The sequence below is a fragment of the Gadus morhua genome, chromosome 9 (genome assembly GCF_902167405.1).
Source record: "Gadus morhua chromosome 9, gadMor3.0, whole genome shotgun sequence".
Taxonomy (NCBI): Eukaryota; Metazoa; Chordata; class Actinopteri; order Gadiformes; family Gadidae; genus Gadus; species Gadus morhua.
The window spans coordinates 24,896,819-24,913,572 of record NC_044056.1 but is presented as its reverse complement, the minus strand read 5'-3'; the positions used below and the strand labels follow the sequence as shown (position 1 = coordinate 24,913,572).

At 44.6% G+C, this 16,754-nt stretch overlaps 1 protein-coding gene across 1 annotated transcript; it reads left to right on the top strand.

Moving 5' to 3' along the window:
- The first annotated feature begins 1,113 nt into the window (after positions 1 to 1,113).
- LOC115550843 (uncharacterized) lies at positions 1,114 to 3,169 on the top strand. The gene is made up of 6 exons (XM_030366178.1): positions 1,114 to 1,127; positions 1,896 to 1,966; positions 2,103 to 2,180; positions 2,316 to 2,660; positions 2,765 to 3,039; positions 3,164 to 3,169. The coding sequence occupies exons 1-6, from the start codon at positions 1,114 to 1,116 to the stop codon at positions 3,167 to 3,169; spliced, it is 789 nt and encodes a 262-aa protein (XP_030222038.1).
- The last annotated feature ends 13,585 nt before the right edge of the window (positions 3,170 to 16,754 follow it).

Below are 16,754 nucleotides of genomic sequence, written 5' to 3'. Positions count from 1 at the left end.
AGGCGCCTCCACAGCGCTACGCGCGGATGCTGTAGGTATACCACGCTATTCTACATTGAAATGCGACGTAATCCAGTGTTCACGAAAACGTACACTGTCAACGTATGCTTTTGGCGACTGGATTGCCCAGATACACAAACTGAGATAAATATTAAATTATTATAATTCATTATTATGTCATCATCATCGTCATTATTATGATTTGTTTTACCTTACGTTACCAACACCGGAGCTGATTACAATTATGCAAAATCAAAGTAACCTAAGGTAGATGGCTCTGGTGGTCTGCGTTGTTGTTTTTTTTAGATCATGTCAAATAAATCAATAGTTGCATAACGTGACGGCTTCACCATTGATGGACATTGATTTCCTTTCATCTATATCCGACGGTGAGGGATTAACATGAATGTCTATCTGATTGACCCCCGCGTTGAAAAACGACGCAAAAGGTATATCATGAATGTCTATCTGCCGTGCCCCGCGTTGAAAAACGACGAAAAAACACATTTGACGAGTAGGGAGTGAGACTGTGTTGTTCCTGGGGGCCCAGACGGCCTTCAGAGCCATGGAGGGAACAACAGTAGAGCCACTCCAGCCCTCAGGGCTCCTCCGTGAGGCCAGGAAGCTCTCTGCTCCGGTAACTGTTTCTACAAACTGACAGACTTTAAGAACAACGCTGCAGCCACTATGCAGAGCGGCCCGCTGCTTATGGACCTCACTGTCCCAAGAGCTGCAGGAAGGGGACTGAAAGCCGGAGCCTTTTTTTCATTATTTCCTTGACCACACAAAATAAATGTACTTCACTCTGTAACGTCGCCTCTCCCTCCATTTTATCTCCCTCACCCCCTTCACATGTATTTTTTCTACATTCATCCTAACAATACAGAGCCCTTGAGATCTCTCCTCCTCTGCAGGTCTTCATCCACCCCGTAAAAGTCTCACCACTGGATGATTGCTAGGCCTGCAAGTAGTATATACTATATGCTGTTTGGGTCCATTCCTATCTGAACACACTTCCGGTTGGGGAGGGTGGGGGTGGAGGGGGGATCCCTATTCACAAGAGCCACTTCCTGTTTATGGTTTATGACGGGTCATAAAACCCATTGTGTAGGGATGGGGTCGCTGGGGTGCGGGATCTGTATAGGCAGAGGTGTGTATGTGTGTGTGTGTGTGTGTGTGTGTGTGTGTGTGTGTGTGTGTGTGTGTGTGTGTGTGTGTGTGTGTGTGTGTGTGTGTGTGTGTGTGTGTGTGTGTGTGTGTATGGTATGCGAGGCCAGGGCGGCTGGTCTGTAGGGGTGTTAACAGGAAGATCACAGTGCTGTTGGAAGGACGGCCAGCCGGCAATGTGGACAGGGGGGCGAGGCCCTTGATGGCGGAAGTGGGCATACAGACGATGTCATAGAGAGTGTGAGGTGGGACACAGTAGATTACGTGAAAAGCGCTATATAAATTGAATCTATTATTATTATTATTAACAGATATTCTAGTGATTTTCATCTAACATGGTGTATTTGGATCAACTTTATTTTACCATTAGTAGATTGTCTGTCTATGATGCGTTGAGTGGGCGTAGGCCTGTAGGACCTACGTGTGTGTGGGTCCAGTACCTATTGGACAGGCGTCTATGACGTCGGGGCCTTAGGTGTGAATGTCTACCGAGGGACTGCTAGCAGGCATAAATATACGGGGCCCCGTGATACGGGAGCGTACGACCTCCGACCCTGACGTTAGACACGCTATTCTAAGTTAGTAAACGCGTCGTAGCAGTTGGAAGAAAAAAAAACAGCGATCCGTCCTGCACAACTATGCCGACTGACTGTAAGTATTCATATGAGTGTATCATGATTATATTATGACTATGTCTATGTGAATCAGCTGTTTATATCTGACCGTAGCTGCGATTACTTCACAGCGAATTGCGGTACCGGAGGCGAGAGCGTGAAACAGCAGCAGGGTCCACGTGGAAGTATGTTTTTTGTTTTGTTTTTTATAGCAGCGTGTAATATATAGTTCCATAACACACACTCTATCATTATTATTATTAGTTATGGTATATTCATGTAGAACAAAGATTAAATTTGTGTTTTTCCAATGTGTAACAGATTTGCCTGATATTCGGCTCAACATTCAAAGACCGATTCTAGCAGACCAGACTAATGTGCTGACAAGCGGTAGTTTTGGTAAGTTGTTAATACGACCGCCATTAATATATCTATAGGTGTATTACCAAAATAAATTATATATTAATTTAACATCTAAAACAACCAAACCTAACCCCGAATACTCTTGTATTTTGTTTTTTGATCCACGTTTAGTACCTATCGAGGCCAATGTCATTCAGCGAACCCCCGGACCAAATCGACTGTCCAAGAAGAATTTGAAAAGATCGGCGGGGGTAGTGGTGGCTATACCCTGTTCACCACTGGCCATAGAACAGCTACAAATTCCTTATAAAAAGGCTCGCAAGGATGCCACACATAATGGTTTAACTCCGGAGAATATTACCCAGGTTATACAGGCAGTCATAAATCCGCAAATTGCGCCACATGGAGCGGCATGGACTGATCCCAAACACCGTGTGATCGGGGACGTGGAGGTGTATGTGCCTGAGTCGCCTACAGAGACCGTCACTGTGCAACCGGATGGGACTATACAGCACGGTAGGAAATTCAATGAAAAAAAAAGCATGTATATATTCTATAGAGTGTAATGATTATGATGGGATTGATACTGATTTATTTTCTTTTTTTTCTATTACAAGCAGCCCATGGAGATCCCCAGTGTGCGCCACCACCAGAGCTGACCGCCGACGATTGGGCTGGTCTTGACGACATCTCGTCCTGGACTTCATCGTTGTTGGAACATATCGACTTCACTCCTGCGCAGTGGATCGACTCTCCAGCTACATCCGTAGAGGCTACCACCAGTGCAGAGCCTGTACAACACCATCAGCCTGCAGATCCTGCATCTGGACCCCTACAAGCCGTTCAAGACCCTATCAGCGACCCCCCGTGCACCGTGAGTCCCATCGCTCATGAGGTAGCGGTGCCGAGGCAACCAGCCGGTCCCGCAATTGCTGTTGATGAACACCATGCAGGGGTGCAAGGTGATAAATGGCGTAAACAATTTGCTGATAAACTAGCTGTGTTAACTGCGTCGGTAGATGTAAACTCCTTAGGCATTGCTCGTCAGCGTAAACTGGGGATGGAGGCTGGTAAACGTGTTGACAGTATATATCAGAAGCTCGAAGAACAGACGAAGAAGTCCTTCACGACTCTCAGGGCCGAGATTGCGCGTGATCGTATGACTGCTGAATCCCCAAACACTGAGACCAGTAATGGTCGTGCTATCGTTGCCCTTCAGCGTAAGCATTTGGATGCCGTGGCAGCTGTGCGTGTCAACACGCAGGGCATAGTGAGAATTAACGCGCAAGAGGGGTTAAGAGCTGCTAAAACCGCTCGAAAATTCTGGTTAATGCAATCTGCTAGTGAAGCCAACGTCAATGCCTATCGGGCAATGAGTACCGAGATGTCTGTGATTAATGAAACACTAGCAAAGCTTACGATGAATGCTATTATTTGATTTGTGTTTTTTGTTTTTTTTTTAATGTTTTTTTCTTTTATTTCATGGAGAGGGTATCTTTTGTTTTAAACTGCATGTAATAAAACTTTTTTTCTTTTAATACCTGACTACTTAACGTTTTTTTTTTTTTTAAATATTATTATTTATATATATATTTTTTTTTTTTTCTATCTATTGGCATAAAAAACTATAGCTGTACACTATGCATAACGCCATTAGCCCTAGAAAAAGGAAATTCAAATCTATAGACGGTAATCCCAAGAGACGGCGTAGATCTGATAGTGGGGGTAGCATTATGGATTTAGAACTTGAAGAGATGGCAATGAGGTATGACGCAACCGGCGATACGTCTCATTTGTCGGCCGTAGGACATGTGGGGGGTGGGGGCATGTATGCAGAAGGTTGTTTAGACATGCGGGAAATGTGTGTTGGCATAGATAGAACTAGGCGTGTGTTAATTGCAGCTGATGCATGGGGGCATAGCATGGCTAATGCTCTATATCAGGCAGCACAGATAAATGTTTCGAACGAATCAGGTCTAGATGAGATGGTGGGGCTAGAGGCGCCAGGAGATTTAGACACTAGGGGTGTGTTGTATGCGGGGCAAACACACGAAAGGTACTTAACGCTGTCGGGGGGTGGTTGGATAGGGTTGGGTCGCAATGTGATGAAGGGATTGGCGAGGGTTTTCAGGACCCCCCGGCTGTGGCAGGGGTCCCTATAGAGTCGAATTTACAGGTCGGTGGGGGCGGTGTGGGGGGTGGTGGCGGTAGTGGCGGTAGCGGTAGTGGCGTGGGGGGCGGTGGCGGTGGTGGCGGTGATGGTGGTGGCGTGGGAGGAGGCGATGGTGGTGGTGATGTTGATGGTGATGGCAGTGGTGACGGTGATGGTGGCGGTGACGGTGGTGGTGACGGTGATGGTGGTGCTGCTGATGCTGATGATGGTACACCTGTGCCTGCTGTAACGGGGGAAGATAATGATGAGTTGCATACCAGATTATTTCCCCATTTTAACGGCTTTGAGGTTAGACAGGCCATTGATCTGAGAAGTATATCCCTTGCAAATTTACAGGAGGTCCCTGATTTGATCAGGGAGAGGCTGTCGGGTGTCATAACGAGCTGCTCACAAAGTTCAGCCGATGGTAGTGTCAAGGACTGCAGTCGTATATGCCGCTCGCAGGTCTGCTACAACACACACAAGAAGCATTCTGCCAAACATGACATGATACCTTGTGAAAAGCTCAAATACTGCGATCGTTGTTGTAGACAGTATATCATACCGAAGAAGAAGAAGAAGGGGGTGGGGGAGGGGGAGGAGGAGGAGGAGGAGAAGGGTGACGCTAATGGTCATGTATGCAGCGATGCAAAGTGTCGTAAGTGTGGGGAGCCGATGCCCGAAGAGGGAGTACATGATTGCTATATCCAGCCGTACGACAAGAAAAAGAAAAAGAAACGCAGGGGTGGTCCATCGGATGACGATGATGACGACGCTCCGCCTAATAAATACATATACTATGATTTCGAAACGCGCGTGCATGATGGTCGTCACGAAGCAAACTGTGTGGCGGCTATTACGTCTGAAGGCATAGAATGGTATGCTACCGGTCTAGATTGTGTAAGAGAGTTTGTGAAACGCTACAGAACAGGGGAGTATACGTTGTATACATTTGTGGCACACAATGCGTCGGGCTTTGATAACTATATCGTCCTGGACTACATGACCAAGCAGGGTATTAAACCCGTTTTAGTCATGAAGGGTAGCAGAGTCATTTTGATGCGTGATGACGCCTACCAGCAGAGATGGGTCGACTCGTTTAGCTTTTTGCCCATGCGACTGGCTAATGCACCGGAGGCGTTGGATTTTGATGATATGGTAAAAGGTTATTTTCCTCATAAATTCAACACACGGGCCAACGAGTCTTATGTCGGTGCCTACCCTGAGATCTCATATTATGATTATGATTCCATGACTAGCGATCAAAAGACAGATTTCGCTATTTGGTACAGATCTGTACGACACAAAAAATTTGACTTTCAGAAACAGCTGCGTCGCTACTGTGTCAACGATGTGATGATCCTGTACACAGCGTGTGGGATCTACAGGGAAAATTTCATAGAGTGTGCCAATATAGACCCCCTGGCCTATGCCACCCTGGCTTCGGCGTGCATGGCCACCTTCAAAAAGTCGTTCTTGAAGAAAAACGTCCTGGCATTGACCTACGAGGGGGTCTATAGGAAAAAGAAAAAGTCGTTCTCATGTGCATCCATCCAGTGGCTTGAATATCTATCCCGCTCCAATAGCCTGGAGATTCGGCATGCTCTCAACCATGGAGAGGCTAAATATGGGCCATTCTTCCTAGACGGACATGCCCCGTCTATAAACACAGCCTATGAATTTGCAGGATGCTTTTATCATGGGTGTGAACATTGTTACAACGCTGGACACCAGAACCCTGTCCTCAAGAAGACCTATGGCGAATTGTGGGTGCAGTTTCACCTCAAAGTCAAGGCTCTCAAAAGAGATCATGGTTTAAGAGTCGTGGTCATGTGGGAGTGTGAGTGGCACCGTCTGAAAAAGACCAATGCTGCAGTGCAGGCATTCTTGGCTACTCTGAAGATACAACCCAGGATTGATCCTCGCGACTCTCTCTATGGGGGTCGCACCAACGCCATCAAAATGTATCACAAGGCCGAGCCCGGTGAGAAAATACGCTACTATGACTTTACCTCTCTCTACCCCACAGTACAGGCTCGCTGTCCTTATCCTGTAGGGCACCCCCAGATCATTTTCAGGAATTTTGGTCCTTTGGATGGGTATTTCGGCATCATCAAATGCACTGTGTTACCCCCCAGAGGTCTTTACCATCCTGTGCTCCCTTACAGGTGTCATGGGAAGCTGATGTTTCCCCTCTGTGGTACATGTGCCGCTGAGCTCAATCAGACAGCCGCGTGTCATCACAGCAACGATGAACGGGCTCTGACAGGCACCTGGGTGACTTTTGAGCTACAAAAAGCAGTTGAAATGGGCTACGTGTTAATCCAGATGCATGAGGTGTGGCACTACCCCAAACGGTCAGAGACTCTGTTTAAAGGGTATGTCAAAACGTTTCTCAAGCGTAAACAGGAGGCTTCAGGATACCCCAGCACAGTGGATACTGCGGAGAAACAGCGGGTGTATGTGCAAAACTACCTGGCAAAGGAAGGCATACTGCTGGATCGCGACAACATGTGTGTGAACAAGGCCATGCGTAATTGCAACAAGTTGATTCTAAACAGTCTGTGGGGTCGCTTTTCACTACGCCCAGACCTACCCACTTGCGAGCTAATTTCTGAACCTGAAAGGTTCACTCAGCTCATGTTTAGCGACAGCTATCACATTAGTCACTTTTGCTTTATCTCTGATGCTGTGGCCCTTGTACAATGGAAACACGTAGATGCACGTCTCGCAAGGGCGCGGGATGTCAACGTGATTGTGGGGGCTGTGACTACCGCCCATGCCAGGCTCATGCTCTACGATCTTCTAGACAAACTACAGGAACGTGTCCTCTATTGTGACACAGACAGCATCATTTTTGTTTCTAAGGAGGGTGATTGGGTACCCCCTTTAGGCCCTTATCTGGGCGACTTGACCGACGAGATAAATGATGGTGATCTGTATGGTACCGAACAGGAGGATTACATTAGCGAATATGTCTCAACAGGTCCTAAAAGCTATGCATACCACACCCGTCACCACAAGTCTGTCGTCAAAAGCAAAGGGGTGACTTTAAATGCGGCAAATGCTGCAGTGGTCACCCAGCAGACACTGAAATGTCTATTGGATGATTTTGTCAACCAACGGCCTCAAACCCTCGACATCACCACCACAGTAGATACCATCCAGCGAGATAAGACTAGGTTTCTGCTTAAAAACGCTACTGTAGTTAAACGGCTTAGGGTAGTTTACAACAAACGCAGGGTCTTCCCCGACTACACCACGCTTCCTTACGGTTATTAACTATTTTGTTTATTGTTTTTCGCTTTTTCACATGATCCATGTTTTTTTTTTCTTCTTCTTTTTTACATATCGTTTTCATATGATCCATGTTTTTAATCATTTTATATTTTTTGAGGGGGTATGCATATTGTGTTAAGAAAATCAAATCATACTATGCTATAATCATGTTATTAACTATTTTGTTTTTTTATTGTTTTCAAATGATCCATGTTCTCTTCTTTCATCTTTTGTATTTTAATCATTTCTGTATTCATATTGTATCTGTATATACTCTTTTAGGCATCATGTATTAATGATGAATGACTGTGCTAATATTCATGTTGGTGTTAATAAAGAATGTTAACTGTCAAATGTTTCACGGTTCTATGGTCACAATACATCCGTCCATCAGAGGGGGTGCACACAGACCGCAGAGATGGCTGCTGTACACACTACGTTCGACCCTAGACTTCAACACCCGTTCAGCATGGTAGTATCGGGACCTTCAAACAGCGGCAAAACCTACTTTGTCAAAACAGTCATTGAAAATATGGATCGGTTATTCTCAGAAAAGATTGAAAATATAGTATATGTTTATTCATGCTGGCAGCCCATATATGATGATTTGCTTAAAATAAGGAACATTCACTTTGTAGAAGGGATCCCCAAATCTCTATGTGATGATGCAATCTTACCAGTCCATACTAGAAATCTGCTCATTATTGACGACTTGATGAACGATGCATGCAATAATATAGAGGTTCAGTACGTTTTTACCAAATATGTACACCATCGTAATCTCAGCTGTATGTATCTGGTTCAGAATTTATTTATGCAGGGTAAAACCAGCCGTACAATTAGTCTAAATACCAATTACATGGTTTTGTTTAAGAACCCTCGTGACAAATATCAGATTATGTTGATAGCCAAACAGATGTTTCCATGCAAGACAAAATATTTTCTAGAAGCCTTCAACGATGCTACCGACATGCCTTACGGCTATCTGCTTGTAGACTTTAAAGCCATGACCCCAGACAACATGAGACTTAGAACAGATATATTGTCAGACCGACATGTTGTATACACTCAGAGAGCCAAAGTGATTAGCCCAAAAGACCATGTCCTCACGTATAAGTAGAAACCGTGAGCGTCTTAAGCAACTATATAGCGCCCCTCCGGCTCAGCGTAAAGTTATCCTCAGGACAGCCAACGCCGACTTTATCAACTCGCTGTGTGAAATAGCCTTGAACATTTTACAGGGCAAAATACCTCTGACTCCACGCCAGCATACGAAATTGCGTAGACGAAAGAAGGACCTCAGAATACTCGCCAATAAAAATGTACTAATATCTAGAAAGAAAAGACTAATCAATCAGACTGGTGGATTTCTTCTACCCCTACTGTCTGTGGCCATACCGTTGTTTACAAGCCTGTTCTCAAGAGGCGGGTGATTATAATGGATCATACGCACAAGATGTATCTAGTTCCTCAACATCAACTCGATGCCTTAAAGCATACCCAACCCAGGGATTCTGTTAGACAGACTGCTGAAAATGAGCTGGATAAGGCCATTGCGATGGTGTTGAACACTCCCGATACAGACCTATATGAAAAAGCGGCCAGGTACGGTGCTGTCCTGCAGCGTTATCTATCCATGATAAAACAAGGGCAACGCGAACACGGAGAATTAACTCTGTCACTTGCTGAGGGGGACCCAGTTCATACGCCTATGTCGGCACGGCATGGTGTTGATGACGATGATGGCACCGGCGATCATATTTATAAGGATATAATGAAACATATACCCGTCAGAAGCAAGAGCAATACCAGACATATCCTGGACTCTTTAAAGAAATCTAAAAATGTTTCATGGACGGACAAGGGGGAGATCATATTACAAGGCGAAACTATTAAGGGGTCCCATATGTTTGATTTGTTAAAGAATGTTACCGCCCCTTACCATGTTGTCGAATCTGTCAGACCACAGGGCTGGAATGTATTTCTGAAATCTTTAGCCAGTAATAATATACCACTATCGTCTATCCCTAATAAGCAGCTCAGACAAACTGTAAACATGTATAAGCATAGTCCCGTCACTACGGACGACAATGCGATGGCCTCCGTCCCTGTCTCGTTTGATAAAAGGAGGAAACGCAAGCAGCCATTGTCATCTAATACTTCCCCTGGAATGCATATGGCCGAGTGGTTACCATTTTAAATCATGTATCTAAATGTATGTGTTACCCGTAAAAAAATAAAAGAAAACAGTACGACTAAAATGTAATCAAAATATTGTATTTTTTATTATCAATACAGAAAACAAACATAACAACACGTGTTACATGTTACATCCGCATACACATGACTGCACACACGTCATATCATGTTCATTACAGACATTAGGTTGTACACGGTTAACAAAGTCATAAACCTTTTCATCATTACGGGGTAAATTATCCCCATACATTTTCAAAAACTTGTGATAGGATACCCCTTTTTGCATATTAAACAAGAAAAAAACACAATGATGCTCACATGCTGTACTTGACGGATCCTGGACCTGTTGTGTAGAATGAACAACATCTATACAGTGCTGATCGAGAAAACGCTGTATGGTCTCAGGAAACTCAGAGTATGAGGGAGGGTTACCGTAGGAGTCGAAAAAGTAACCCTGTTTCTCATCTGTAATATAAATAGCTAGCCAATGTGCACCGGCCATATGCGAAGGTTCGGTGTTGACCACCATCATTACAGGTCTCTGATGAATTTCCCGGGGTAGGTGATTACACGGTAACGCACCAAGAAAATATGCCGTGTGGGCCATTTTCTGACACACTGCTGTTAGCTGTATAGTATTCATAGCGCACCGACTTTTTCAGTAATAGTCCAACAGCACCTGCCGTCTATTTGATATTTCTATAACAGAATCATAAACTGCATAACATATCAAATTGACCGTTGTAGCCAGTGCTGCTCTGAATCGTGCCTCTAGCCTCACATTCCCTGTTCTGACTAGCGATACATGTTGTCCACAGCCCTCATCTGCCTCAAGGTTGAAACAAAATAATGCATACCCGTCCCCGAATTCCTTATGATTAATAGCTATTTCTCTATCTTTGAGCTGACGACCTGTAGCCTGAATGAGCTGGAAATATTCTCGAGTATAGAGGCCATTTCTAAAGTCAGGCTGAAAGGGTTTAGAGGGATATGCTTGACCGTCGCAATATAGGGATAAGAACTCAATGCCGAAATGTTGGAATCTGAAAGGATTCCTGGCATAGCTCCCTGTGAATGCTTCGTTATTCACAAAACCTATAATAACCATCTTGGGTATTTGTCCTAGAAATAGATTATCCTGTGTGCATATACGGCTGCCCGCAGCGATGGATACATTCTTTAGACATACCCTATCAACAGGGTATTTAACGTTAGCCTGGTTTAACGCACGGGCATGTGCCAGCTTGACGCCTGGTGCTACCGATACCTTTTTAATGAAAACATTTGCAGACACTATAGAGACACGGTATTCCACAGCACCATCGGACATGAGACAGAAATCATTTTTTGCTCTAATGAATCTCATACGGAGATCAACTCCGTTAATCATCAGTTTCTCCTGAAAAAACATATCGACGTGTATAGGGGATATCAGCTCCGCTATACGACTTCGCCCCGTATATTCACTCCTTGTCGTTAAGCCTAGATTGAGACCTCCAGGAAGAATCTCGTCCATATGTCCGTGTGTGTCTTTCTGGAATAGACCACAACCAAATTGGGTGTCTAATGTCCCGTTTCCATAGTTTAGCAGGCATTCTATTATGCCTCTGTACGGATAGGTGTTTGACGACTGGGTGATAAGCCTATCACCCAGAGTAATATCTACTTGGGAGAATAACGTGCATCCTGGATAGTTAATCAGTCCAACGGGTGCCGCCGGCGCCAAGTCTGTTCCATCAGGATTAGTAATCTTGATCCTCAGGTGTAAATACGTATTGTTTAGATCTATATAGTCTTCGCTACTGGCCGATACAAAGAACTCTATGGGGCCGCCATCTGTTAGCGCCGATAGCGGGGGTATTTCAATATATGTACTTTTTTCTATCGAAGTCTGCGTCATCGGCAGGGAGAAGAGATCCAGTTCGCTCTTAATGCATTCGTCTGACATGTTATGTAGCAACGCCATTGTTATTCAGCCCACCTGCTATACTAGATGAATATATCGTTAGCCGCCCCTCTAAAACGACGGGTTGCCCCCTTCCTGATCCTTTTAGGTTTGGCTCTCTTTTTGATGGATGCCAATCTTTTATTCTGTTTACGACGTCGTGCTGGTGCACGGGTACGCCCACAACCTATAGGAGGATACTTTGTTGCTCTTCTGGCATATACCCTCATGCCTGACCCCTGCTGTTTGGGCGTAGATGCAGCATGGGCTAGGTTGGTCATAACGTCGCCTATAATATGTTTAGCAGCAGTCTTCAGATGAGGCTTTGCTATGCTAACCCCTCGCCTAAATAACGGAATAGCCATTCTAAAGAGGCTACGGAACATCCCACCGATGCCAGCACCATATTGTGTGCTGCTACCCTCATAGCCAGGTAGCCCACTCCCTGCTTGGTTTAAATAATACTGAACATATTTGTTCTCGTCGTAAGGCGGTCTATACCCCCTCATCCCTATAGATGGGGCTATGAATTCTACTGTTTTACAGGTCTAAAATGCAGCTTGAGTATCACTTTACCATATGTGAATTTTATATTTGTATTCTGGTCAGACTTTAGATCGATTTCAATATCTCCAAGAGGGTCTCGGGCTACGTGTACGTAATGCGGCTTGTCGAACATGTGAATGCAGTGTCTCCTGCTGGTGTCGGTTATATTAATACTCCTTAGCAGGGGTACATAACTATCTCCGACCAGCTGATGGTCGACAATGTCGCTATATATGAACATGTTGTAACACCCCCCGTGAATATCGGTGGGATGGGGGGGATATGCTGCATACGATTTATGGGCCTGTAGCTTGACACCTGTATCGAAACCCAGCATAGCAGCCAGTTTTCCTCTAAAGACGATAGATAGGTGATCGTCTCCTTCTACATAAATGCGGTTTCTAATACCTTCATGATGTAGTATAACTTTACTGCCAGGATTATATTTGGTCCAAGTCTTGTTGATTTGTAGTAATAACGATCCGATACTCTCATAAAGCCCACCAACTAATAGACATGATGTCCTATGACCCGTTTTACCATCGTGAACGGTCATCGTAGCGTCCTCGGTAGGAAAACTATGCCAGCTGCATGGGTACTGAGCTTCAATTAGGCCTACTTCATAGGGCTGCTTGGTGTGTATAGATTTTGCTAATTTAGTTCTAAAATTCCATATCTTATTTTGCGGGTAGATCCCTGCCGATGCATTACTCGCTAGAGTCACATAGAAACCCCCAGACACCTCCTTATCCATCGTACACTCTGGTTATAATGGATTGTATGTCTCTTGTATGTCTCTTTACACATCGACTAGTGTCTTTTCAGCTATCCATGAATTGAATGCCTCCGGCCACCCCAGCCATTTGACATATAGCAGATTCTTAGACCCCTCCCTTTTTCTATCAATAATCTTTTCTATTTTATACACCTTGTTTTTAGACACTATAACTTCTTGCAGCTCTTTCTCGTAAAATGTTCCATGGACAGGGGCACCTGCATAGTCTTGCAGCTTATAGACTGGAGGACACCTTGCAATGCGCTGCGATATTACAAAATATTCATCTGTAAACGTCTGCTCATACCCCTTTCGAAATGTAGCTCTGACTTTTGAAATTCTAACCGTGTCACCAACATCGTATCTAAACACCACCATCGGCTCTTGAGTGGTTTTGTATAGCGTATTAAACACTGTTTTCTCATTATCTTTATCAACACTGGCCGGGGTCATTTTTATCGATCTATGATATGAATGGTTATAAGCATGGACCATATCCTGTAGTTTATCCACATATCGTTTGGAGTTGGCAGCTGTTAAATATCTCCACATGCGGGTTTTCAGAGTCCTGTTGAAGCGTTCCACTATACTGGCCTTGGTCTCGTTAGATGTAGAGAAATGTTTGACATTGTACCGCTCCATCAAACGCTGAAAGATCTTGTTATAAAATTCTTTGCCAGCGTCAGTCTGCAGTTTATCGGGGGACCGCCCTTCACCAAGAATATCATCAAAAGCTTTAGCGACGTCGATAGCCCTCTTGGATGGTAACGGACGAACCCATGCATGTTTTGAGAATACATCGATGCACGTCAACAGAAAATGCACACCATCATTTTCGGATGCATACTCTGCCATATCCACTAAATCAGCCTGGAACTGTCTATCTATTCCACTAACCAATACTCTATTTCGGCGGAAATGTATCGGTGCAGGTACATGCAGGGTGTAGGGATCCTGCTTCAGCAACCATTTCTTGATATATTTTAGTGGAGGTACTGCACCCTCACTATGCTCAAGGGCCGTTCTTAGTTTATTGATGCCGCCGTAACCCCCTGGTCCGGAGGGATCATAATAAGTCTTATGCAGCCGTTTATCCATGTCGTATGCATGCAACAAAAAACGAATACTGAAACACTGATCAGAGTTATCCATCCTTTTATTTAAAATGTCTGTCCACTCAAAACAATTCTCAGATAAAGCCTACATGCAGTTTTATTTTTCTGCACCATTTTACAAGCCATCATTCTAGCAGTTCTAATACCCTCGGCGTTTGAGGCATTATTCAACTTCAAGACATCCGATACAAAAGCACATATACACATGACATGTCCGATGGTAAAACAGTCACCATCGGGGAAATGGGGAAATATTTCAGCTAACATTTGATCAGTAGGTTTATCATACAAGAATTTCATGACCAGATCATTCCAAACCTTATACGTGCATTTGATATAGGCATTATGCTGGACATATGTAACATTTTCTATGGCAGCATACATCAAAACGGATAGTCTATCTGATACATACTTGCTATCCGCATCATACGCATAAGAAAACAACACCCCCATTATAAACGCCACCCACCAGCAGGCTTTGGTTTGCCTAATGACAATGTAGGACGCCACATTTGTATGGCTTCATGTATCAGAAGCAGATGTTCATCAGACACACCTTCGGTGGTCATTAAATCCAGTTTTTCGGTATTATAGGTATTGCATATTAAATCACATAGATAAGATTCGACCACACCATAGATTTTTCCGGGGGACACAGTCAACCCTGTAGTCTTCTTTAGAACAGTTTCTAAAAGTAACAGGAAGGGGTGTCTGTCCAGGATGACACAAATGTCATGGTAGTGGGATTCGTAGTGATGATGTGTCGCTCCCTGCAGGCATGAATGGCGTCGTTGACTTGGGCAATCACACTGGCATCCCCAGCAGTCCGCTTGCTTCTGATGGTTGATGATGGCCACCACACAGAGCCCTGTGGTAAATCGCAGAACGGCCAGCGATGCAGGGTTTAAACGGATCTGTATTGATACAGGCCATCCGTCGTCTCTCATAGCAGTGTCCACCTCCAGCTCACTGTCCTCTCCGACGTGTAGGAAGGTCAGATTCAATCCGGTCAGATAGATGGCATACTCTTGAAGCCAGTGGGGTCCGGGTTGTACAGCCTTTAAATCAGCAGTCTCCATAGCCACACCCCCACCTTGCACATGTTCATCATTGACCTGTGCTGCATAGCGTATCAAAAATATACCATTAGAATATGAAAATAAAAAAAACACACAACACCCACATATTAATATAAGGTATAGTCTATCAAAAAACACATTTAAAAAGGAAAATAAACCATCCCTTAATACTACTAGCATGTACCCCACCTTCTTATACATTGCTGACATTTTCTAACGCTAGCATAACCCTAAACATACTCAAACACACCATGTACCCCATCATCAAACCCAGACGACTCAAACAGGCACATTCGGCATTCATCATCAGCTGTGCTCCATGGTTCTTCATTCGTCTTAGCCATAGAATCAATCTCTGCAAAAATTCCACGTAGTGCAGACAAATCAGCCCACTGCATGAAAAAGACATTATCAAAATAATCAGCAGCCTCTAAAACACTGGTGCGTAGAGGAGAGCTACCGACGCAATGCATATCATAGCACTGTGGTAGCTCGTCTGTATCAACACAGCGTCTGAAAAAAATGAACTCCTGTGGTCTCTTCGTATGATAGTTTGCATCCATGCGATGAATCCTCGATTCATACTGAAAGGTCCATTGGAATACATGGGTTCCCGCCTGCCATGTACCCCGGACGCCGTCTAGCATGGGGCATAAATTCTCCAAGAAAAAATTCCATTCGTGAACGTTCAACCGCCACTCTGTAGCACAATCTTTAACATTCAAAATAACACAGCCATCGACCCATGATATTACATACTCCAAGCCGTATTCGCCAACGTGGGTGAATGAATCCCCGGCACTCTGGTCTCTCAAGCCTAAAACAGGCCTCGTTCTTTTGAGTGGAGCATTAAGCAGTACCGCATCTCCACAACTATTGACATAGTTAGACACAGGCGTACTAAAGACGGACATACCATCAGGCATCTGGTTTTCAATGTCCTCATTGCTCGACGCAGAGTCGTCCATGGCGGGAGAAGACAATGGTGTAGGGGTACGAGGGCCCCTATACAACCAAATAGCACTATCTGATCTACGGGTTTCTTCTGATGAGCAGTCCATGTTGATTGAAAAGAACACTGCAGACAACTTGATGAATGCGGAGACCCTACAGCAGCCGTCGCCCCCTTTTTATACTATGTTTACGACCCGTCATAAACCATAAACAGGAAGTGGCCCCTGTGAATAGGGATCCCCCCCTCCACCCCCACCCTCCCCAACCGGAAGTGTGTTCAGATAGGAATGGACCCAAACAGTACATAGTATATACTACTCCTGCAGGCTCCGTCCAAGGTCTGTTGGGTTCACCAGATAGGAGCAGCTGCAAGGGGCGGGTGTGCAGAGCAATGAATTAAGGGATCCCCCGTGAAACAGACTAAGCAGACAAGCACTGTTAGAGTTTTCTAAATTCACCAAAAGTTTGCTTCTGCTGTGACTCCTGGATCCCTCAAAGAGGTTTGTGTTTCTTTGGACAAACTGAAGGGCCAACATTAGAAGCTGTCAGTGAACCTGGACCACCGG

Coding starts and splice junctions, on each gene's coding strand:
- LOC115550843 (XM_030366178.1), top strand. Junction 2,181..2,315: donor GCTGACAAGCGGTAGTTTTG/GTAAGTTGTTAA, acceptor ATCCACGTTTAG/TACCTATCGAGGCCAATGTC. Junction 2,661..2,764: donor GGATGGGACTATACAGCACG/GTAGGAAATTCA, acceptor TATTACAAGCAG/CCCATGGAGATCCCCAGTGT.